General features: G+C 38.8%; 3 protein-coding genes across 6 annotated transcripts; 2 read left to right on the forward strand and 1 right to left on the reverse strand.

Moving 5' to 3' along the window:
* The first annotated feature begins 236 nt into the window (after positions 1 to 236).
* tm4sf18 (transmembrane 4 L six family member 18) lies at positions 237 to 3,002 on the forward strand. The gene is made up of 4 exons (XM_026197767.1): positions 237 to 488; positions 1,858 to 1,929; positions 2,009 to 2,151; positions 2,242 to 3,002. The coding sequence occupies exons 1-4, from the start codon at positions 312 to 314 to the stop codon at positions 2,438 to 2,440; spliced, it is 591 nt and encodes a 196-aa protein (XP_026053552.1). The 5' UTR covers positions 237 to 311; the 3' UTR covers positions 2,441 to 3,002.
* Positions 3,003 to 5,717: 2,715 nt separating this feature from the next.
* Positions 5,718 to 14,562, forward strand: cp (ceruloplasmin). The gene is made up of 20 exons (XM_026197768.1): positions 5,718 to 5,920; positions 6,260 to 6,504; positions 6,584 to 6,796; positions 7,416 to 7,589; positions 7,793 to 8,047; positions 8,129 to 8,294; positions 8,375 to 8,514; positions 8,642 to 8,782; positions 8,872 to 8,916; positions 10,338 to 10,552; positions 10,733 to 10,883; positions 10,976 to 11,188; positions 11,567 to 11,774; positions 12,158 to 12,297; positions 12,386 to 12,514; positions 12,589 to 12,695; positions 13,376 to 13,595; positions 13,897 to 14,036; positions 14,113 to 14,275; positions 14,442 to 14,562. The coding sequence occupies exons 1-20, from the start codon at positions 5,763 to 5,765 to the stop codon at positions 14,480 to 14,482; spliced, it is 3,264 nt and encodes a 1,087-aa protein (XP_026053553.1). The 5' UTR covers positions 5,718 to 5,762; the 3' UTR covers positions 14,483 to 14,562.
* A 2,597-nt stretch (positions 14,563 to 17,159) lies between these two features.
* LOC113040656 (serine/threonine-protein kinase pim-2-like) lies at positions 17,160 to 20,816 on the reverse strand. Of its 4 annotated transcripts, XM_026198936.1 has the most exons (9): positions 20,409 to 20,816; positions 19,973 to 20,185; positions 19,688 to 19,782; positions 19,514 to 19,564; positions 18,872 to 19,253; positions 18,611 to 18,790; positions 18,044 to 18,513; positions 17,729 to 17,885; positions 17,160 to 17,573 (listed from the first exon to the last, which is right to left on the reverse strand). In XM_026198936.1, exons 1-7 carry the CDS (start codon positions 20,641 to 20,643, stop codon positions 18,413 to 18,415), a joined length of 1,257 nt encoding a protein of 418 aa, XP_026054721.1. In that variant the 5' UTR covers positions 20,644 to 20,816; the 3' UTR covers positions 17,160 to 17,573; positions 17,729 to 17,885; positions 18,044 to 18,412. The 4 variants fall into 4 exon arrangements, with proteins under 4 accessions (XP_026054721.1, XP_026054720.1, XP_026054718.1 ...); XM_026198935.1 differs by having other exon boundaries at positions 18,351 to 18,513; positions 18,611 to 19,253; XM_026198933.1 differs by having other exon boundaries at positions 18,611 to 19,253.
* Between the last annotated feature and the right edge of the window lie 1,724 nt (positions 20,817 to 22,540).

The following is a 22,540-nucleotide window of genomic DNA, read 5'->3' on the forward strand; positions in this document are numbered from 1 at the left end:
TATCACATTTGATTCTCTTTCTATAAAGCACCTTGTAATTTCACAACCTTGAGCTCAAAGCTTGTGATGTGAAGTTAAACTGTAAAACGTTTATGTTGGAATGCATCTTTCACCCCCCCCCCAGTCATATCGTCTGTCAGAGAGTTTCCAGTCATACTTTATAATGTCAGCCCGTTTCCTGTCTCCTCCTCCTCTTGGGGGGCCGAGGAGGGGGGTAGTCTCTTAAAACCCTTCCTCTCCTCCGTCCACCACCCTACTTTCCTGTCCGGGATTACAGCCGCCTGGCCTCGCTCCCTCTGCTCCGTGTGAAGATGTTTTCTCTGGCCTTCGCCAGGTCTCTGGGTTTCGCCCTCATCCCTCTCGCCACCTGCTGCATCGTAGCAAACATCCTGCTCTTCTTTCCCGACGGAAAGATCAGCTACGTTAAGAATAATCATGTGACCACCTATGTCTGGTACTTCATGGGAATTGGTGGAGGTGGTTTGGTGGTGAGTATCAGATTTGTGTCGGTGTGAATGTTTTCTTGTGTCCTGGTGGTTGGCAGACAGGAGTAGTTTTGGTGGATTGAGGTTTCGGGACAAACACTGATTGCACTATGGGCGACCCAACCATTCCAATGAAGAAATTTTATGTCTTAATTCAAGTGTGAAAAAGCTCAATGTTAATTAAAGATTAAGTAGCTATATAATCATGAGTTAGGGTTAGGTTGCAAAGGGTTATCAGGCTAATGACAAATCACCAATTTAACTCAAAAATGTGTATAAGAACACTTTGGTTTTGGTTTAGGAAACTGTTCAGAAGCTCATCTGTGCAGCTGTGTGTGTAAACCGAGCAACACTCTCAAAATAGTTTGAAAGATTGGTCAATTGTTGGTGGATTTGTACAATCTACCCTGTCCTTCTTGAGGGTTAACACTAGGGTGGGTCTAGGGGCGGACCTTTCATACGAGTGTGAATTTCTGAAATGACGTTACAATACAATACTTGAAAATAAGATTGGGCCCCAAACTAAACTTTTGGGGTATTTTTTAGTTTCTGGTCAAAGTGTGGAAACAATGAACAACTTAATGGAAAGCTAACGGTTAAACAAGTGGATGAAAGGAGCCTAATCCACAAAACATACAGCTGAGGAAACAAGAATACCAAAGTCTTTACTCTTATGAGTAAACACTTATAAACTCCTGTAAACGTCTAAATCTTTAGATATCTAATTTGTTACCCCTAGTAAAAAACAAATAAGTATAAGTTCTATTATATTCCATAGTTCTATAGTAACATTTTATCATATTTATTGACATATTACTCGAGACTAACTTATATTACAAGAAAAGATAATTCAACTTTATTTGAAGTATCACTTGTGCACAATGCACATTTCTCAATATTAAGCCTAAAAGGTGTTTTAACTCCACTATTGATGAGGATTTTTTGATCGCTGAATAATATCGGCCTTTAAATGCAAGATATTTAAAGTATCCTTGCAATATTTCCTCCTCAGCTTAATCAGACTTCAGTATATATTCAGCACTACTTCCACACAATTTCTGCAATGTACATTGAGCACAAAATTACTTGTTCCAGTTTAGCAGACTTAAAGTAGACCAGATAAGTATACCTAATATGTACATAAATATGTGAATGTGCTTGTAGTATACTCATTTTATCAAAATGCAACACTGGTGTACTTCTGACCTGCTCTTTCTTTGTTGCTGACATCTCCAGACTTATCCCACTTAAATCCATTGTTCCATTCCAGATGTTTTTTCTTGTTGGATACTCCATTTATGCCAGCGGAAATGATGTGCAATCACTCAGTTAGACAGTCGTATTGTTCTAAGAACTCATTGTCCACATTCAGATGCTGATACCGGCCTGCGTGTTTCTGGGGATGGGGAAGTGTGTGGATTCCTGCGGAACAGACAGCTGTGCGGTGAGTGTTGGGAAGGAAGACATGTTGTACAGATCAGCCAGATTCATCAGTTGCACGTTGTGTGTGTGTGTGTGTGTAGATGTGTGGTTCGGTGTTCGCGGCTCTGCTGGGATTAGCCGGTTCAACATACTGCTTCCTGATCTCCACCATGGCGCTCTTGAAGGGGCCGTTTTGCTTCTCTCAGAACGATTGGATCTATCCTTTTGAGCATGATGGCGGAAAGTATGAGCTCTTTTTTTTTTTTTTTCGAAAATGCTTTGATGGTGACTTCATAAGAAACAAGTCTTGAACTCCTTTCCTCCATTTGTTCAGGTATCTGTTTGCTCGAGAGAGGTGGTCCGAATGCCTCCAGCCGGCACACATAGTGGAGTGGAATGTGACGCTGCTGTCCATCCTGTTGGGTCTCAGCGCCCTGGAGTTCCTCCTCTGTTTCCTGCAGCTCGTCGGCGGACTGGTCAACGCAGTGTGCCGGCCGTGCTGCTACAAACAGGAGTACAGTCTAAACACTTGAGGACGGAGCGTTTTCCAGCCTCGGTCGGTCAGAAACAGGACTGCTCATCTGCAGCAGAGCCGCGGGTTCATCAGAGAGCCGAGGCATCTGTCAATCACACACTTCACCATGCCACGAAAGTCACTTCGGATAAAATAATGTAAACACTAACACGTTTGAGCTGAATGCATCGGGACATTTCCACATCACTCCAGCTGAGTTTGTCTTAGCAGTGCATGTTTTCTGTTTAAAACAAACATTTGCATTGTACTCTACCTGCGATGTGCATTTTGCTAAAATATAACTGTATTTTTGTATGAGCTCTGTTCCTTTTGCATTGGAACATGTTTTGTAAATTATTTAAATATTGAGAGTGATAGAAGTATAGACCATGAATGTTGTTTTATATACCTATAAAAGCTGTTTTTAATATTTCCATCAATGAATAAATAGGTCTTATTTTAGACCAGTTTTTTCTGTTTGTTAATTTTGTGTATAATTTCAAATTTTGTGGTTTTCACAATTATAATACAAGGAAATGTCAAATAAATCCCTTGGGAAATGTTGGATAACGTAAGACTCATCATCCAGTCTCAGCAATAATCTCTGGAACATAAATGGGTGTATATATAATATATACTGTAGATCTTGCCCAGATCATCTTGGCACATTATTTGAGAGCATGCAGATTTCTGGCCCAACATAAGCTACACAAGTATATGAGCATAAACTCTTCATCTACAGAGCTGTGAAATTTATTTGTGATTTATTTGTGGAAAACCTGAGTAAGCAGTCTCTAAAATACATCCATACATCCATACATCCATTGGTCAAGCCAACTTTAGTAGCAAAATGCATTAGATAACAAGAGGTTAGTCATCCACTCGTCTTCGCAGAACTGCTTTCGTTCAGCCCTGTTGGAGGTTTTACACTTAAAGCATGAACTGTATAGTATAGAATAAAGTCCTGCCACAGCAGCTCAATCGCTTTCAGTTTCAACTAGAAATTCAGGGGTCTATTTACTCTTTTGCTTGGGATCATTGTGCTTCACAGACATTTTCCTTCCATATAACAGAGTCCACCCATCCATCTTCCAATCAATTTAGGCTCACAGGGATGTTACAGCTTCAGTGCTCAGGATTGTCAGTATATAGCTTCTTTGAGCACTAATGTTTAGTTAGTGGTTGTGGTGAAACGATGCTAAAACAAGCCCACATATGCAATACAGCTTATCTCTTAGTGAGAGAAAGTAGCTTTTTACAATGTTAACTGCAAAACTTGCCAACATGAAAGATTTCTCTGACTAATGAACTAATGTGTTTTTTTGCAATGCAGAAACACCGTTTTTAACGTGTTAGACGTTCTATACACATAAACTTATGTTAGACCCTATTCCAGTTTTTCAGGCCATAGGCACAACTTAGATTGTGGAGGAAACCAGAGCACTCACAGAGAACCTGCACCAGCAAGAGAAAGAACATACACGCTCCAGACAGAAAGACCTCCTGCTAAAAGATCATCCTCTCAAATGGTTTAAGGATCATCAAGGTGTGTTTGGGAACATTTTGACAAGCCTTAATATGGAATGAAGAAACTGAGATATTCTAACTACAAAGATTATACGTTTGAAAACATGAACATTATAAATCCCTAAAAGTACATTTGATTTGGCTCATTCATCTGGATTAGCAGTGGGTTTGACCTTGTCACTCTTCCTCGGGATGCCTCTTCTGGCATGTCTTGTTGATGTGGAGTTGTGAACACTGACCTCTGTTGGTTTCAATGATTCCTGCAGCTCCTTGGATGTTGTCCTTGGCTATTTTATGGCCTCCTGGATGAGATGTTGATATGCTTTTAAAGGAGTTTTGGTAGGTCGGCCGACTGTGGTCCAAGTTTTATCCATTTAGAGATTTGTGGTTGTCACTGTGGTTCTTCGGAGTCCTACAACCTTTAAAATAGCTTTGCAGCCCTTCCTAGATGGCTACATTTCACTCATTTTAATCCTCATATACATTCCTGAAATTTCTTTGGCATAGTGTGTGAGACCTTTAAGCCGACTTCATGTTGCTAAAAATGTTTGTTTTATATGTTGACTTTATTGTAAGATCATTTTATCTGTTTGTAATTCTGTACAAACAACACTGGGGCCAATTCTTGACCTTTGCCCTACATGTATCTCTCCTGTTCATGAGTAGTGAGGTATAATTTGTCAACAAATATTAGCACAGTTTAGCTTGATTTATTATTTAAAAATGATCTGTCACAGTGCATTTAAATTGAGTTTTAAAGTATTTCAACCCCTGAGTTGTCAAGTCCCAACAAGTCAAGTCAAGTCACCTTTATTTATATAGTACTTTTAAAAAAATACATTGGGTCAAAGCAGCTGAACAACATTCATTAGGAAAACAGTGTCAATAATGCAAAATGATAGTTAAAGGCAGTTCATCATTGAATTCAGTGATGTCATCTCTGTTCAGTTTAAATAGTGTCTGTGCATTTATTTGAATCAAGTCAATGATATCGCTGTAGATGAAGTGACCCCAACTTAACAAGCCAGAGGCGACAGCGGCAAGGAACCGAAACTCCATCGGTGACAGAATGGAGAAAAAAACCTTGGGAGAAACCAGGCTCAGTTGGGGGCCAGTTCTCCTCTGACCAGACGAAACCAGTAGTTCAATTCCAGGCTGCAGCAAAGTCAGATTGTGCAGAAGAATCATCTGTTTCCTGTGGTCTTGTCCTGGTGCTCCTCTGAGACAAGGTCTTTACAGGGGATCTGTATCTGGGGCTCTAGTTGTCCTGGTCTCTGCTGTCTTTCCAACAGACAAACATTACTCAACTCAACATGAGACAAATACCCCAAACCCTATTGATTTTTTACGCAATGCGTACAAGCTGGGGTTTTCTGGTCAGCAGTGTTTATCACGTCAATCATGCACAAACACACTCAAGAAATGGGGTGATTACTTTTCTTTACAAATCTTATCCAGTTCATATAATATTTTGTTTGCTTGGTTGGTATTGTATCTATAAATTGTACAACCAAGACATGTCTCAAAATTAATTCAAAGCATCCACAATGGGGGATATTACACTGACTCAGACACAAGCTTTATCAGACAGATGGTTGATGATTGCAAACTGACATAGGGTTTTCTGACAGACAGGAGTTTCCAAGAGTTCATTAGGTCACATACTGCCAGTAAATTCATGAGGTCATGTATTGCCAGAGTGCCGAATTTACCCTGTTCAGGTCTGTTGTGATTGGCTGACTGCGGTCACCCTTCATCATTTAAAGAGGTGAAGCATCTGCTCCATATTGACAGTCAAATCCCAGGCAACCGAAATGAAGGGGCTGCAGTGGACACTGATCGGGGTTTTGTGTTGCGCTGGAATCGCGTCTTCTATCACAAGGGAATATTTTTTTGCCATTAAGGAGATTCAGTGGGATTATGCTCCTAGTGGTAAAAACCTGATTCAGAACAAAACCATAAAAGAAGATGAGTGAGTACAAACACTGTATAAATCTGAGTTATGAGTTGCAAGAAATTAGCTTACGACATTTTAGTAAACATTGAATCATTTTAAATGCACTCTAGTTGCTATTTAGATTATTGTATAATTCTTTGGAACTTTAATGACAATTTCACTTATATATTTCCAGTTATTTACTTTTTTTGCTGAAAATGAATCATTTCAACAATGAATGGTGAATGAGCTCCTGTTGCTTTGTTTCTACATATATTTAGTAGTCATTGCGAATGCAGCTTCAGAGTCTGGATCTTCAGCAAACCCGCGTGCGTGTAAAAACTAAATGGATGATTATGTTTTGGTGTTTGGCAGAGAAGCACGGGTGTTTCTGGAGAGGGGAGAACAGCGGATTGGGCGGGTGTATAAGAAGGCAGTGTACCTGCAATATACTGACGCCACCTACAGGCAGGAGATAGAAAAACCCAAGTGGTTGGGCTTCCTCGGACCCCTCATTAGTGCAGAAGAAGGTGACGTAGTTATTGTGCACCTGAAGAACACGGCCAAAAGAGCGTACTCCATCCATGCACACGGCCTCAGTTACAACAAGACCAATGAAGGTGATGTCAAACAAGTGCTTGAATTCCTCTGATAACATACTCTTGCTCACAAATTGATTATCATGGTCTTTATCTCCAGGAGCACTATATCCCGACTCGTCAGAAAAGGTGGAGAAAGCTGATGATTCAGTGGCCCCTGAAAAGTCTTTCACCTATGTTTGGACCCTACCGGCTTCCCATAGTCCTGGAAAAGATGAAACTAACTGTCTGACCAGAATATACCACTCACATGTTAACGCCCCCAAAGACATCGCCTCAGGTCTCATTGGACCTCTCATTATATGTAAAAAAGGTACAAACCTTTCTTTTCACTTCAAAGTTCAAATGTTAGGATCTCTCAGTAATGTTGCGGGTTCAAATACAAGCAATCGTAATGTAGAAATGTAGTTCCACTTCAAATATGATGATTTAGTCAGGTTTAAACCTAAAATAAACACAACAATAATTAATGTGAAAATGTTAATTATTAATGAATTTATGGGTTTAAAAGCATACATTAGATTGTATTTTACAGGCAATATTTTCGTTTATGCTTTTAAAGTCTGAGGGATAAAACTGAAGAAGGAGAGACATGTTTTATCTAGTTTTTTATTTGATATGTGTCAATATTTGTAATTATATGACAAATTTGAAATGTGAAACTTTCTGTTAAGACTTGGGGGAAAAAAGTCGTAAAGAGTAAAAGTTTTATGCATATTACGCAATGATCATCTGGCTAGCTGCTACACAGTGACAATTTGGAATGCAAATGATGACTCAAATGATAATGTACTTTTTTAACATTATTTATCGAAATTCATATAAAAAAAGTTGACTCCCAAGAAAGTCACTGTATACTGTAATTAACACACTTTAAGTTCTGATATAGTCCACTAACAATGAATGATTCTTTGGTGTTTTGCAATTCTCAGGCTCTCTAGACGTGCATGGGGACAAGACAGCTGACTATCTTTACGCCCTCATGTTCACGGTGTCTGACGAGAACCTCAGCTGGTACCTGGATGAAAATATCAAGACCTACTGCACAGCTCCTGCCAAAGTCAACAAGGACAATGAAGGCTTCCAGGAGAGCAATAAAATGCACTGTGAGTTCAGTAATAATGTCCTAGAATAATGTCTAATGAACTGTGAACAGGCCATCAGATCAAACCCTGTTCTAGGCACATTTTATGAATTCCCTAGAATACTAGTATAGCTACTATATAGTATATCCTAAGTACTTCTATTAATTAAAACAATTCTGTGAACCGTCCAGAAATCTTAACGTCCTTTCTGAACTTTACTGTAGCTATCAACGGGTATGTCTACGGTAACCTGCCGGACCTCAGTATGTGCATGGGCAATAAGATCCATTGGCACTTGTTTGGGATGGGGAACGAGGTGGACCTCCACTCAGCCTTCTTCCACGGACAGATCCTGACGGACAAACGGCACCACACTGACACCGTTAGTCTGTTCCCGGCTACTTTTGTGAATGTAGAGATGGTGGCAGATAATCCCGGAGAGTGGCTCCTCAGCTGTCAGGTCAATGATCATCTGGAAGGTACAGAAAGAAAATATGGGTGCATTCTGCATTGTTAGATTTTTTTGTGTTGCATTTAATGACATTTCTCCCCATTTTTAGCCGGCATGCAAGCCATTTTTGAGATTAAGAAGTGTTTCCCAAATGTGCATAAACCCAGACCATTTGGAGAAACGAGACAGTATTTCATTGCTGCTGAGGAAGTCATTTGGGATTATGGGCCAACGGGGATAAACCAGTATTCAGGGAAGAAACTAGCTGATGACAGGTAAAATATCATTTTAAACTCTTCACTGAGATACATTTTAAAGTCAACTTGTGTAAACTTGTGTCTCTGAAAATCCACAGCGTATCAGATACTTTCTTTGATAGCCGCAATGATCACATCGGTGGTAAATACAAGAAGGTCCAGTATGTGGAATATACTGATGACACATTCTCCAAACGCAAAGAGAGGACCCCTGAGGAGCAGCATCTTGGAATTCTGGGTAATGAAACTACAGTGTACACAAATGTTGTCCACAGAGCAGAAGGAACAGCAGTGAATTTGTGACAGCTTTAAATGTTATGAGATTTTTCAAATTAGAAATTGGTGTTCATGGGATATTTTTTTAGGTCCGGTCATCAGAGCAGAGGAAGAGGACACAATTAAAGTGACATTCAGAAATAAAGCAAGTAGGCCCTATAGTATCCAACCTCATGGGGTGCAATATAACATAGAAATGGATGGAACTCTCTACCACAACGTCCTGGAAGGTAAAGAATAAACCTCTCTGAATAAATGTATAAAAATGGGTGACAGACCTAAACTAAATATCATCCTTTTCCATTTGTTTTTTAAACAGAGTCATACACTGCCAAGAAGCTTCGGGAACTCAAGAAAGAAGCAAGTAAGAACAATACCTCACTGATATACAGAAACATCTAGAAATGAAGGGACAAGCAAACCCAGACTGTTGTCTACTAAGTCTAATATTGCATCAAAGCCAGTGGTCATTGCGCAAAATGTATTTTCCAGTCCTGGCTGGACTCAACAAATCAAACAAATAAGTCAAAATCCATGAGAGACCAAAGATCTCTCTCTGAGTGATAGTGAACGTATGACTTGCTTTACTGGCATTGAACAGAGGGGAAAACTGAATCACAGTTCACATTACTCCATATGAAAAAAAAAAGTCTTGATAAACAAATAAGTCACTATATTATAGTCACTATAATTCACTAGCTACTGATCAATCCATTTTCTAAACCGATATATAGGTACTCATGGGTACTGGCTGTGTTTCATGACCCACTATCCCATAGGTGTCAAATCCTAATATTCTAACTAAACACACCAAAACCACCCAACTATGGTTTTTAGGATTACTAGAAACTTCTATGAAAGTGTGTTGCTCTGGTTTGAGCTGAACTTTACAGGTCATTGACCCTCCAGGAGCAGGACTGTACAACCTTGCAATATCCAAGTCAACTCAAGCCAAGTTACCTTTATTTAAACAGTGCTTTATACAATACAGACTGTCAAAGAAGCTTTAGATAATGTTAAACAGGAAAACAATGTTTCAATATTGGAAAAAATTTTTAATCTGCTCTAAAAAGAGGATAATAGTAAACAGTTTAGTTTTTTTTTTCCAGCAAAATAGAGAGTTGAGAGCTGGCATGAAACTCTAGATGGCGCAGTCCAATAGGTCTAACTCAATCTGACCTAATGACATAATTATCACATGGCAGCTGACTGGTTCTCTCCTATATCGATAGCCAATGAGCTCATGCTCAGCATTAAAATATAAGACCAGTGCTTGCAGTTGCAGCTTGCTTCAGAAACCCTCCACCTCCCCCAGCTCCACCTGTATAGATCTGCTACAAGGTGATTTGTGTATGTTATATATAGGGGTTATTTCATACATGTTATATTAAATGTGCAGCAGCAGTGTTTCTTACATGCTCACAGCATGCTCATTGGCAGTAGTAAGTCTCAGTACTTTGTTCTGCAACAGCAGTAGCAGATCTATTCCACCAAGACTAAACACATTAACATTGTCATGTACATTACCATGCCAATCCCTCCGTCATGACTGAAATACAGTTTTTTATTGATTCAGTGATACTGTATCATCGTCAAGCTCAGTTCAGTTCTCTTCCAATAGTGTCTGTGCAATCAAGCTGACAATATTGCCAAATATCAAGTGTCCCCATTCAGCTCTGAATCCATTTTGGGAATTCTTATGTAAAATCAAGTCTGGTCCTTCATATTATTTATAAGGCAAAAAATTAGTTGTAAAATAATATAATTGTTGTTGATTTCTTTCAGGAGTGGTGGAGCCACTTCCTGCTGCATTGGTCCGACCTGACACCACCTACCAGTATGAGTGGGTGGTTCCTAAGGGTGGAGGACCAACTGAAAAAGATCCTGACTGCATCACTTACATGTACTACTCAGCGGTGGATCCCATTAGAGACACCAACTCTGGGCTGGTTGGACCTCTTCTGATCTGCAAGCCTAAAACCCTCAAATCAGGAAAGCAGGTGTGGGAGGAGTATGCTGAGCATTTTCACATTTGTAAAATGTGTAGCGATGAAAGGACTACAGTATTGGTAGATGATTGGTAGCAAGCAGAGTGTAGGTTTCATCTGGGTTTGGATTTTCCCAACAATGCAATAACTTTATTGCTCATAGCTTTGCCAATATTTTTTTATCCATCACAGAAAAATGTGGACAAAGAGTTCCACCTTCTTGCAACTGTGTTCGATGAGAACCTGAGCTGGTATTTGGATGACAACATCCACAGATCCGTAAAACAGCCCAAATCTGTAAATAAAGAAGATGAAGACTTTCAAGAGTCCAATAAAATGCACTGTAAGCACTTTTGCATTTCTGCAGCACACAAACCATTATATATATATAATTTTTTTTTTTTTTTTTACTGATACTTGGTTTTTCATTCACAGCACTCAATGGATACATGTATGGGAATCTGAAAGGCTTGAGTATGTGTAAAGGTGATAAGGTGTCCTGGCATCTGTCTGGACTGGGATCAGAGGTTGACATCCATGGGCTTTACTTTGAGGGCAACCGGTTCCTCTACAAAGACACCAGGAGAGACACCATCAACGTGTTTCCTCATATCTCTCACACTGTCATCATGGAGCCTGACAGCATGGGTACAGTCCCATCCCTTCTCTCTTTGATCTCTCTGTGACAAAGAACAACTATGTGCCACAGATAAAAGTATCATTTTAATGACATGGTATTTTAATCAACTTAGAATGGTGTTGTTAAATTCTCATTTTGATTAGCTTACATGTTCAACCAATGTTGTTCCAAATCTGTATGCATTTCTTCTGTGGAAAAACATTTTTTTTTTAAATATATTTCTGTCCATACAAAGAAAGTCAGTGGACCAAATTGTAAATTCTTCAAAATATTTTTTTACCTAATTGAACATTGTTGAGCATTACTTACATGATTGTGCATTTGAGATGAACATCAGAGTTGTACACATTTTGTGCTGTTCTGATGATGTAACATGGCGTCTGCAGGACAGTTTGAGGTGGGATGTAAAACCACAGATCACTATCATGGAGGCATGAGAGCCAACTACACGGTGGAAAAGTGTCGCTTCTGGAACCGTCAGTCTGAGACAATGCTACACCAGTCGAAGTATTACATCGCTGCGGTTGAGATGGACTGGGACTATTCACCCACCCGCACATGGGAGGGAGAGATGCACCATGGTCTGAAAGACAGGTATTCCAAGTCCTTGCTCATGCATCCCAAATGCAAAGATACACGAAGAACCACCAGTGGTGTTGAGCATCATTGATGCCAGATTTGGTTTATATACAAAGCATGAACATACAGATGTTGATAAGATTTGAGATCTATAGTGAAAGTCAAGATTATGAGCAAATAACTGCATCAGTGACACCAAACCCCATTGATCTTGAGTGAGTTGTGACATAATGTGACCAACTAAATTTAAATGTAGTTTAGTTTGTTTTCTAGTGTAGTTTTGATCTAAATTCAATATCCAAACACTATTCAGGTAAAAATCTCTGAAAAGTGAATTGTTTTTGTGTGTGTTTGTATCACACGCAAGTTCTAAATCAATTTTATATTGATATATTCAGTCCAGGCAACGAATTCCTAACGAAAGAAGGCAAATTCATTGGTTCGAAATATAAGAAGGTGCTGTACAGAGAGTACACTGATGACACCTTCACCAAACCCAAGGAGAGATCTGCTGAAATGGAACACCTGGGAATTATGGGTAAATATTTGTAGATTATCCTGTACGTTGATTGTTGACTTTAATTTGGTGTATATGTTAGTCAACCTTCAAAATATGCTCGTCTCAGGACCCATGGTCCATGGTAAAGTGGGAGAAAAAGTGAAGATTGTGTTTAAGAACATGGCTAAGAGGCCGTACTCCATACACGCCCATGGAGTCAAAACTGACAGTCCTCAGGTGGCCCTGACACGTCCAGGTAAGATCTGACAGTTGAATAATGTTGACAGTTGACAGTTTATTAAGTCTAAATGCATGTATTGTTTACTCAAGGTGAAACTCAGACTTATACCTGGTACCTCCCAAAGAGTTCTGGGCCGACAGAAGAGCAGGAGGAATGCAGTGTCGGAGCGTATTACTCCACTGTAGACGTTATCAAGGTACCTTCCTCACCAAGTGAAACAAGTGTTCAAAACAAGCCTGATGTTTACTAAAACCTAATGAACTTCCTATTCATCTTATGGCAATTCATAGCTATTTTACCTTTTGACATATTATTGGCGAATTCATATTAATTCAAAAACTAACCATGGCTTATTACAACTAAAATGGTTACTACAGTTAAACCAAGGTAACTGCAAATGAATCCTGGTTTTGCTACACTAAACATAGTCTAACCTTGGTATTTGTAGTTCATCTGTGGTTATACAAATGGTTATCAATGTTTTTATTATTATTATTATTATTTGATCATATGGTGTGTAGCATCCTGAAAGCACAAAGGAGACTTCAATCACAGTTGTTTTCAAGAGCTTGACGTTAGCATATTGCTAAGCTAAAAGCATGATAGCTGGAAGTACACAAAATATAAACAGGCCAGTTTAAATTAACTGAATGCATTTGTTTTACTTTTTTCGGTAGTATCTGAAATGTAGTTCATGATCATTTCTCTTTACTCGTCCATCGTTTTGGATCATTTGTTTTTATTGAAATGCATTCGGTGCAAATATGAAACTGCCTTAGAATTTGGTCCAAAGAAGGTGTCTTAGAAGGTAACACACTTATATCTGTAGAGGTTTTGGAAAGCAGCCAGAGTATATCTGATGGTCTTCTCATGCAGGACATGTACAGTGGCTTGATCGGTCCACTGGTCATCTGCAAGAAGAGCCTGGCGCGAACACTGGGGCTGAAGAAAGAGATTGAGGAGTTCGCTCTGCTCTTCATGGTCTTTGATGAGAATGAATCTTGGTATCTGGATGACAACATCAAAGCTCATGTTAAAAACCCTCCCAAGACACTTAAAGAGGATGAAGAGTTTATCGAAAGCAACAAGATGCATGGTGAGTTCGATATCTCTGGATTGCATTGTTTTGGTCATGGTTTTTGAGGATGAGGACATGTCAGACAGTGAGCAAGGCAGTCTTTTTAATACTCAAATAATTGAGAACTTCTCATAGAGTGGTTACGGCACTTTTAGTAACACTCAAATATGTTCCCTATTAATTAAAATATCAATGCATCAGCATTTAAATATAAGGGATATTCCTGTTATTATTATTCACCAAAAGCTCCAGTGTAAAATGGCCAAAATGTTAAGATGTGTTGATGATAAACTAATGGTTTTTCTGTTGTTTATCACAGGAATCAATGGTTTAGTCTACGGCAATCTTAAAGGCCTGAACATGAAGGTTGGAGATAAAGTGTACTGGTATCTGATGGGAATGGGAAACGAGGTGGACATACACACTGCACACTTCCACGGCCACAGCTTTGACTACAAGGTCATCCATCCATCCCACTCACACATGTAGAAATCTCCTAGAGCATGAGTGTGATGACCATAGGCTCTTCCTGCAGGTCAGTGGAACACACCGAGCAGACGTGTTTGATCTGTTCCCCGGGACGTTCCAGACGGTCACCATGCGTCCGCAGTATCCTGGCACCTGGCTCCTGCACTGTCACGTCACCGACCACATCCAGGCCGGAATGGAGACCACATACACCGTACTCGAGAAAGATGGTGATTTCCATGTTCATGTTCAGCTCTTTAATACATAAAGTGAGAGTGGGGCATGTTGTCACAAGAATTCTTAAGCCCAGTTGCACAAATGATTGTTTTGTGATTAATTAATCGGGCATTATTTACCAGCTACACAAACTAAATAATGTCCTTTTCTGTTTTTTAGGAAAAAGAAAAGGCCTCCTGGGTATGTTTGGTAGTGGTTGAAATTCCACACGTCTGTAAAAGGAAGTTCGTGTCTATACTCGCCCATGATTTTTCTAAATAAACACTTGTAGTTATTTCAATTACTTTGTGTTTGTGAAAGTGCTGAAAATCGTTAAAATACTGTTGAAATCAACACAACATTAAAAATGATTTGACTTCTTTAATTCAATTAGATGGTGAAGGTTATGAAGATTTTTTTAATTTTTTTGCACAATAAGATCAAGAAAGAAGACATTAAATAGAGCTGACTCTGTGAGAAAATAGTAAAAGAAAGAAATGAATTTTGTTACTGTAGCTTTAAAATATAACAAATATATACAGAAGATAATGTTTACAAAATGAGCAACACACAAGATTCTGTATTATAATCTAATTTCTAATCTAATAATCTAATCTAACAAAAAAAATACTAGATTTTGTTGTTTAAATTTGTTCTGAGTAGTCTGAGTAGTATTTTTTAAGTAGGCTTATAACAGTCCAGACTAGATTTGGTTCTCAGTATTCTAAGCAACAGGAAGACTGTAGATCCAGATCTTTAAATCTTTAGTTTTGATTCACTGATTTTCTAAAATAAATGCTAAATATCATGAGATTTCATTGCATTCGAGTAGATGTGGCAGAAAGAAATGAGCCATTCCATCATCTGTCAACAAGTCCAGCAACTAAAGTGGTTTCATCTCTTTCGTCGCCACAACCAGAGTATCTGTGAAAGAAAATACAGTTGTGTTTGGTCATACAGAAGAATAAAACAACATCTACCTTTGAGTGCTGAGAGGAGGATGGTGTTGTTTAACAAAATATCTTCTCTTGTGTTCCAAATGAGTAAGACATGGCCAATGACATCAGGCTGAGTAAATGAAGACTGATTTGTCATTTTTTGGGTGAACTGTCCTTTTAAGGGAATTATCTTCTGAGCTGAGGTTAAACTAGGGCTTTACTTCAGCTGATCTGCCTGCGCTTACTCAAGGACCTTGATATGAACCATGTAATGTTGTCGCTTGCCAGAATGAGAGAAATAAAACAGTACGCACCTGAAGTTTATATAAATATATATAAACTTTTCAACGGACCCCCCAGCACTCAGTTGCTGCTGGCCCCTGGTGGTCACTGGACCTCAGTTAGAAATCCCCTGTCTAGAAAATACACACAACACTCCATTAATCACCTAGAAACAACCCCTCTCAACACCTGCTGTGTTGGGAAGCATTATCTTGCTCACCAGATCGATATAGATCAGCATGAGATGAAACAGCAGCTCCTGGATGAAGCATTTAACATAATATATATATATATATATAGGTCAAGTCACCTTTATTTAATGGTGCTTTAATCAAAACAGATTGTGTCTAAGCAACTGAACAACATTACTTAGGAAAACAATGTATCAATGCAGAATGAAAGTTAAAGGCAGTTCATCATTGAATTCAGTTATGTCATCATTCATTTCAGTTCAGTTTAAATAGTGTCTGTGCATTCATTTGCAATCAAGTCAATGATATCGCTGTAGATGAAGTGACCCCAACTAAGCAAGCCAGAGGCGACAGCGGCAAGGAACCGAAACTCCATCGGTTCATTATAACTTCATTATAATAAATTGTATTGATCAAATGAATATTTTTTAATAATATTTATGATAAATTATGTATTATATATTATAAAGCACTCTGTATTCTATTTCTATCTACTTGTTTTGTTTTTATTTATTTAAAAAATGACAAACTCGTGTTCTCTATTCTTTTTATATTCCATTTCTTTTTACTTATAAAAAATTACCCTTTAACATAGCGTTCTTTATTTTTTATATTCCATCTACTTGTTTTCTTTTTACTTTATTTAACACAACCCACTTACCGTAGCACTCGCTATTCTTTTTCTATTATATCTCCTTGTTTTATTTTGCCATTCACGGTCAGACTGAGACCAGAAAATGTGTTTGAACAAGAATTTACCCTTGAAATATTGCAAAGCGGATCTCTCTTTTCCATTCTAAAGTTAAATAAAAAAAATGTACACAGCTCACACTGGGTTCATAGTCTCAAGAATATTTGGAATCAAGGTCCTTCAGGTAATTCTCAAGCTTTTTGCAGGCTAGCTGCTAGAGGTTATGATTGTATGTGATTGTTTATTAAAAGAGAAATCATTAGGCAAATATCTTGAAATGTTGTCATGAATTCTGAACCAAGGCTGATCTAGCCTAAAGTTAAGCTTAACTTAACATAAAGCATCAACTGTGGTTTTATTTTTTGTCTTCAAATAGGCCTAGGTTATGCCTGCTGTGATTGTGTTTGTTGAGAACAGTCAGGAATTCTAGCTACATAAAATAACACAGGTCTAAGATAATAGTTGCATTGGTCTTTATTATAAATGTATAAAAACTATCATATTGTATTATCTGTCTGATGAAGCTGCAGATTTTCTCAGGCAATATGCACTAAGAGCACCAATATGTCTATGATTGCTTTTATGAATGTGGTATTTGCATTTTCTCTTTCGATTTATTTAGGACACATTCTGTTTGTTTTTTTATGGTATTAGTTGTGGATTTAATTTTTGGCTACACATCGCAATGTCACAGAAATCTGAAATGCCAAAAATGTCCTACATCAGGCCGATACACCCTTTACATTGTTATTGGTACAAACACACGAGGATGAAGGAGATAAAGAAAAAAGGTATTTTAATAAGAATATCCAGGAGACAGCTAAATAAATCCACATTAGATATAATAAACAAATAAACATCAACGAGAACGGACAAAATACAGAAGAAGGTTTTAAACCAAAACAGATTATTACAATAACAGTTCGTCCCCCCCGGAAACGAACGCCCTCGTGCCAAAAAAAGCCCAACAGATGAGGGAGGGTGGATGATCAGGGGGCAGGTGTGGGGCAGGCAATGGAGAGGGAACATAGTCCATAGAGCCAGGGTGGAGTGAATGGAGGGAGGAGCCATGGAGCCGACAACACCAGGGGGCCGACTGACGGAGACTGAGCCGATGGATGATGAGCCCAGGATGGAGACGAGAGGACGGAGAGTCTGGGTGTCACTGAGGGCCAAGACGGAGCTGAAGTCTCACACAACCGAGGAGCAACTGAGGGACAAATAAGAGCATGCAGAGTTTAGTACCATTATTTTGTACTACTGTTAAAAGTCTACTTCAAGTCATGCACTTGCACTCTTTTTTTAATTTAATTTGAAGTGAATTAATACAAATGACTACATAACCACAATTACAAAAAATATTACCTTCAATTTTGTATAAATACATTCAGGAAGGAAATCACTGAAGCTTATTTCCATTCCTGTTGACGCATTGCTCCAGAGCCACTTGACAACTGCTGTCTTTTTTTCCACTTGATGTGTTTGTCTCGAAGTGACTTCCATCTTGCCCTGCACTCATTATCTGTGAAGAGACAGAAATGAATGTTTATATTAAAGTTTATTTTATATCAGGAAATTAGTCAGAACGCTTGCCTCTCACTGTTTCCAGGAGAGCACAGTGGCTAAATCCATCGAGGACACATGTGCTGCACTGAACAGGTGCATGATGGATACACACACCTAGAAAGACCGACTGAGCAGGAGAGGAATATCTCTTCAAAGTTTTCATCTAGGTGGATTTCCCTAACTGCACAGGAGCGTTAGATGGGAAGCACACCCTAATGTCCACACTGGTCCTTTAGAGGTCTGTTTGGGTTCATGGTCTCAAGAAGATTTGGAATCATGTTTCTATCTAGTCCAGTACTTTTCATATTATCATATTACTATGTCGTCTATAATAGGACCAGAACATTAAAGTGCTCTGCGGTCAACAACTGTTTTGTTTTCTCAACATCATTTAGAATTGAAACATATGACAGTACTTGACCTCTATGGAGAGTGATTAGGTCTGAGGCACATGAGAGAGGGAATCCCTCGCCTGCCTTCATTCTAGAGCCACCTTTTGAACCAGGGGTGCTCTAAGATCTGCTCTAAAGTCGGCCGCTTCGCTGGATCGCGGTTCAGACACTGGCCAATCAGATCACGGCATGCTGTAAGAGTTTGGAGGAGACATGTATGAACATATCTTCTGATGATTGAAGGTATATGGAAACATAAGCATGTGTTTATCAGTCTCTGTTTCCTCACCTATGGACAAGGTGGGCTTCCAAAACTTAGGGGAAGCTTCCAATGTTTCCCGGATGTTGTAAAAGGGCAGCCGTCTGTTCACCATCAGATACAGCGTAACGCCCAGAGCCCAGACATTTGTTGGGACGGCGTGGTATTTGGGCTGCGAAAAAGCCTCTGGAGGACAGTACTCTGCTGCTCCTGCAAGCAAGAACATTTCATTTCCCACGCTTATTTTCCCAATATTTTGCAATAAAAAATAAATACAGAACGCCAGCTCACCTAAATATTTCCAGGTGTCGTAGCCTGTGCTCTCAAACAGGTGAGCGGCGCCAAAGTCAATCAGCTTGATCTCCAGAGTGTCTGTGGTCACCAGGATGTTGTCAGCGTGGATGTCGTTGTGAAAAACGCCGTGGTCTATGCAGTGCTGCACTGCCAGGACTAACTGACGCATTAAGATGGACGCGATCGTTTCAGTCAGTCCTGACGAAACCGTGATGAACTTTCGCAGGACCATGCACGGTTGAGGGCACTCCAGAATAAGAGAGAAGATCTTGGGTCGATCAAACCACTCGTACATTTGTATGACGTAGGGGCTAACTGGAGGACGCCTCAACAGCAGCATCAGAGCCACTTCTCTAGGCAGAGGTGCGGAGCAACCAGGCTATGAACCACAACAAACTGCTTTAGTATTTTTACATGTAATCAACAGAGCCTTTCCAGCTCAAGGCTTTACCTTTCACTGTTATTTGTGGTGTGTTAACTACAGTAAATATGGTAAAACCCTTAATGTGGGGTCACATTAGAAGAAAAGAAGGTTCCCTATTGTCTGTACGTATAAAAACACATATCAAATTTTGTAGATCTGTGTGCACCTTTGAATATGTCAACTAAATATGGATTCTTTCATCTTTGCCAACTTACAATTTTAAGATAACGCCTGTTGTTGAATTTGCACAGTCCTTTAATGGCAACCTGCAAAGAGATGAAAAACAGAATTATTATTTATTGTTCTCAGATTCTTCAGTATGTATTTTATTTTAAACATGCATTTGGATGGAGTGGACATGAGGATAATGTTCAGTGAAAGCGTGTTACCTCTTGGCCGTCAGATTTCCGTATTGCCTTGAACACCTTGCCGAAACTTCCCTTTCCAATCAATCCCTGCAGTGTGTATAAACTGTACATAGGTTCTGAAAAACACAAGAGGTGGCAGGATTACAGCTCTTATATTATAGCACTGCTGGAATATGTCTCTTAAACAATGAGCAAACAATATGTACGTGGTTAAAGTTTACATGTTAGGTGATATCAGAATTACGAAGTAAAAAATAATACTTGAAAAATAATAGAAAATGAGGGTAGAGCTGACATCGCACTCACCGGTCGTTGGCTCCCAATTGGGAAGACCTGAGGCAGATGCCGGCTCGGTGTCAGGCACGTTCTGGAGCCCAGAGGGTCCCGGGACAGATGCTGTTTCAGGACTGGACTCCACTCTTGTCCGTCTGCAACGGAGGAACGGCTTCTTAACAGCCTTCCATGCTCTCTTGAAGAAGGCATGGATTCTGCTTCTCCTGTTGCCTCGAGATGGAACTTCTTCATTGAAGAAAACCAAAGAGGAAAGTATTAGACCACATACAGTATCTGACCACAGTTTATATGTGTGTGTGTGTGTGTGTGTGTGTGTGTGTGTATGTGTATATATATATATATATATATATATATATATATATATATATATACTGCTATTATTTCCCAACAATAAAACACAGTTTATTTTATAATGAGATGAAAGTTCAGTTTGTAATACTAGTCTGACCTGTTGGGCTTTTCTCAGCAGAAGGCTGTGCACTCACTGCTTCTGCTTCTGCTTCTGCTTGTGAAGCGCTTGTTGACTGCACAGGCTGCTGGGACTCAGCTGGCAGTGAATCGACGCTCAACTCTTCGTCGATCCACTGACAGAAGCCGCTGCAGAAGCTGATGTTATCCAGCCACGCAGCCGCTTCTGTCTCATATACAGCGCTCTTGGGCACTGACTCAGATGAGGTGCACATCTTGATGCCGAGAGTGGACGAACTCTGTGTAGACTCGAAGATTTAGTCTGTACTCTGTGCGTTTCTGTCTGCAGACTCGCGCAAGTAGACTTTTTCTACCGCTCTGTAAACTTGCTCAAGTGACAGTCTTCACAAACGCTCCGATTCTCACCAACTGCGCGTCGACTCTGTGAGTAAGCGCTTATCAGGGACCGGCGAGTGACGTCATCGCAAGGTTCGAACGTTCCAAATGGAGCACAAGAGAGCAGAAGTGTCATAGCGCATTATTTAAAACAGGGTTTTTTGTTTGTTTGTTTTTTTAAACGGCGTGGCTCCCCATTACAGTAGCTGATGGACAAGACGCTTCAAAATGTGTATTAAGTAGATCGCACACAGGACGAAGCACAGCCCCACTTAAGTACTAATTAATAAAATAAGTAACTTCATTTATTGTCATTATTTATTTATTCGTATTGATAATAGCTGAGTTTTGAACATTAATTGAGTGTTTAATATTGTCATTTTGCATTATTGACACTATTTTCCTATTTAATACTGTGAAGTCATCTGACGCAATCTGTATTGTTAAAAGCATTAAATAAATTTGACTTGACTTACTCAAATAAAAGAATCTGTATTATGTTAAGTCTGTTACTGTTTTGTTGTAGGCCATCTGTTGTCTGTTGTTACAAGGTAGTGGTATTATTTGTTTAGCTAATGTTTTAGCTAGCCAGCCTGAGTGAAAACGTAAACAAACACCTAGTTTTTATTTCAATAAAACAAATGTAATGTATCTTAGTTTAGGTTTCAGTTGATATTATCTATCTATCTATCTATCTATCTATCTATCTATCTATCTATCTATCTATCTATCTATCTATCTCTCTCTCTCTCTCTCTCTCTATATATATATATATATATATATATATATATATATATATATGTATATATATATATATATATATATATATGTGTACATATATATATATATATATATATATATATATATATATATATATATACAGGTGCTGGTCATATAGTTAGAATATCATCAATATCATTATTTCACTTATTCCATTCAAAAAGTGAAACTTGTATATTATATTTATTCATTACACACAGGCTGATATATTTCAAATGTTTATTTCATTTAATTTTTATATTTATAATTGACAACTAAGGAAAATCCCAAATTCAGTATCTCAGAAAATTAGAATATTGTGAAAAGGTTCAATACTGAAGACACCTGGTGCCACACTCTAATCAGATTATTAACTCAAAACACCTGCAAAGGCCTTTAAATGGTCTCTCAGTCTAGTTCTGTAGGCTACACAATCATGGGGAAGACTGCTGACTTGACAGATGTCCAAAAGACGACCATTGACTCTTTGCAAGGAGGGCAAGACATAAAAGGTCATTGCAAAAGAGGCTGGCTGTTCACAGAGCTCTGTGTCCTAGCACATTAATAGAGAGGGGAAGGGAAGGAAAAAGTCTGCAGCTGGAGTCAGTGCTTCAAGAACCACTACACACAAACATATGCAAGACATGGGTTTCAGCTGTCGGATTCCTTGTGGTTGTAACGGTATGATATTTTTACAGTATGATAATCGTCTCAGAAATACCATGATTATACAGTTTCACTGTATATGGTATTGAACAATCAAATACCATATTTTTTTTTGGGGGGGGGGGGGTTGAACAAATGTTTGAAAGCATGTGTTTATTCAAATATCATTAATCAAAAACAAAACCATTTTACCATTGATTAATTATTAGTTTAATAACTTATATTTATCATTAATAATTCATACAAATTCATAAATTCTGGTTTGACTTAATTTTTCTGAATTCTGTAATTTTATGATTTAATACAAATATACTATCAGAAATGATGGTAATGAAAATGCATACAAATTTA

The sequence above is a fragment of the Carassius auratus genome, chromosome 22 (assembly GCF_003368295.1).
Source record: "Carassius auratus strain Wakin chromosome 22, ASM336829v1, whole genome shotgun sequence".
In the NCBI taxonomy this organism is placed as follows: Eukaryota; Metazoa; Chordata; class Actinopteri; order Cypriniformes; family Cyprinidae; genus Carassius; species Carassius auratus.

Bases quoted from the DNA above. Each gene is read 5' to 3' on its own strand.
- tm4sf18 (XM_026197767.1), top strand. From the start codon at position 312: ATGTTTTCTCTGGCCTTCGCCAGGTCTCTGGGTTTCGCCCTCATCCCT. The intron at 489-1,857 runs GTGAGTATCAGA...GTCCACATTCAG, and splicing joins TTGGTGGAGGTGGTTTGGTG to ATGCTGATACCGGCCTGCGT. The intron at 2,152-2,241 runs GTATGAGCTCTT...CCATTTGTTCAG, and splicing joins TTTGAGCATGATGGCGGAAA to GTATCTGTTTGCTCGAGAGA.
- LOC113040656 (XM_026198935.1), bottom strand. From the start codon at position 20,643: ATGTGCACCTCATCTGAGTCAGTGCCCAAGAGCGCTGTATATGAGACA. The intron at 20,186-20,408 runs GTCAGACTAGTA...TCTTCAATGAAG, and splicing joins TGCTGAGAAAAGCCCAACAG to AAGTTCCATCTCGAGGCAAC. The intron at 19,565-19,687 runs GTAACACGCTTT...ATCTCTTTGCAG, and splicing joins GGAAATCTGACGGCCAAGAG to GTTGCCATTAAAGGACTGTG.
- cp (XM_026197768.1), top strand. From the start codon at position 5,763: ATGAAGGGGCTGCAGTGGACACTGATCGGGGTTTTGTGTTGCGCTGGA. The intron at 8,783-8,871 runs GTAAAGAATAAA...TTTTTTAAACAG, and splicing joins CTACCACAACGTCCTGGAAG to AGTCATACACTGCCAAGAAG. The intron at 10,884-10,975 runs GTAAGCACTTTT...TTTCATTCACAG, and splicing joins AGAGTCCAATAAAATGCACT to CACTCAATGGATACATGTAT.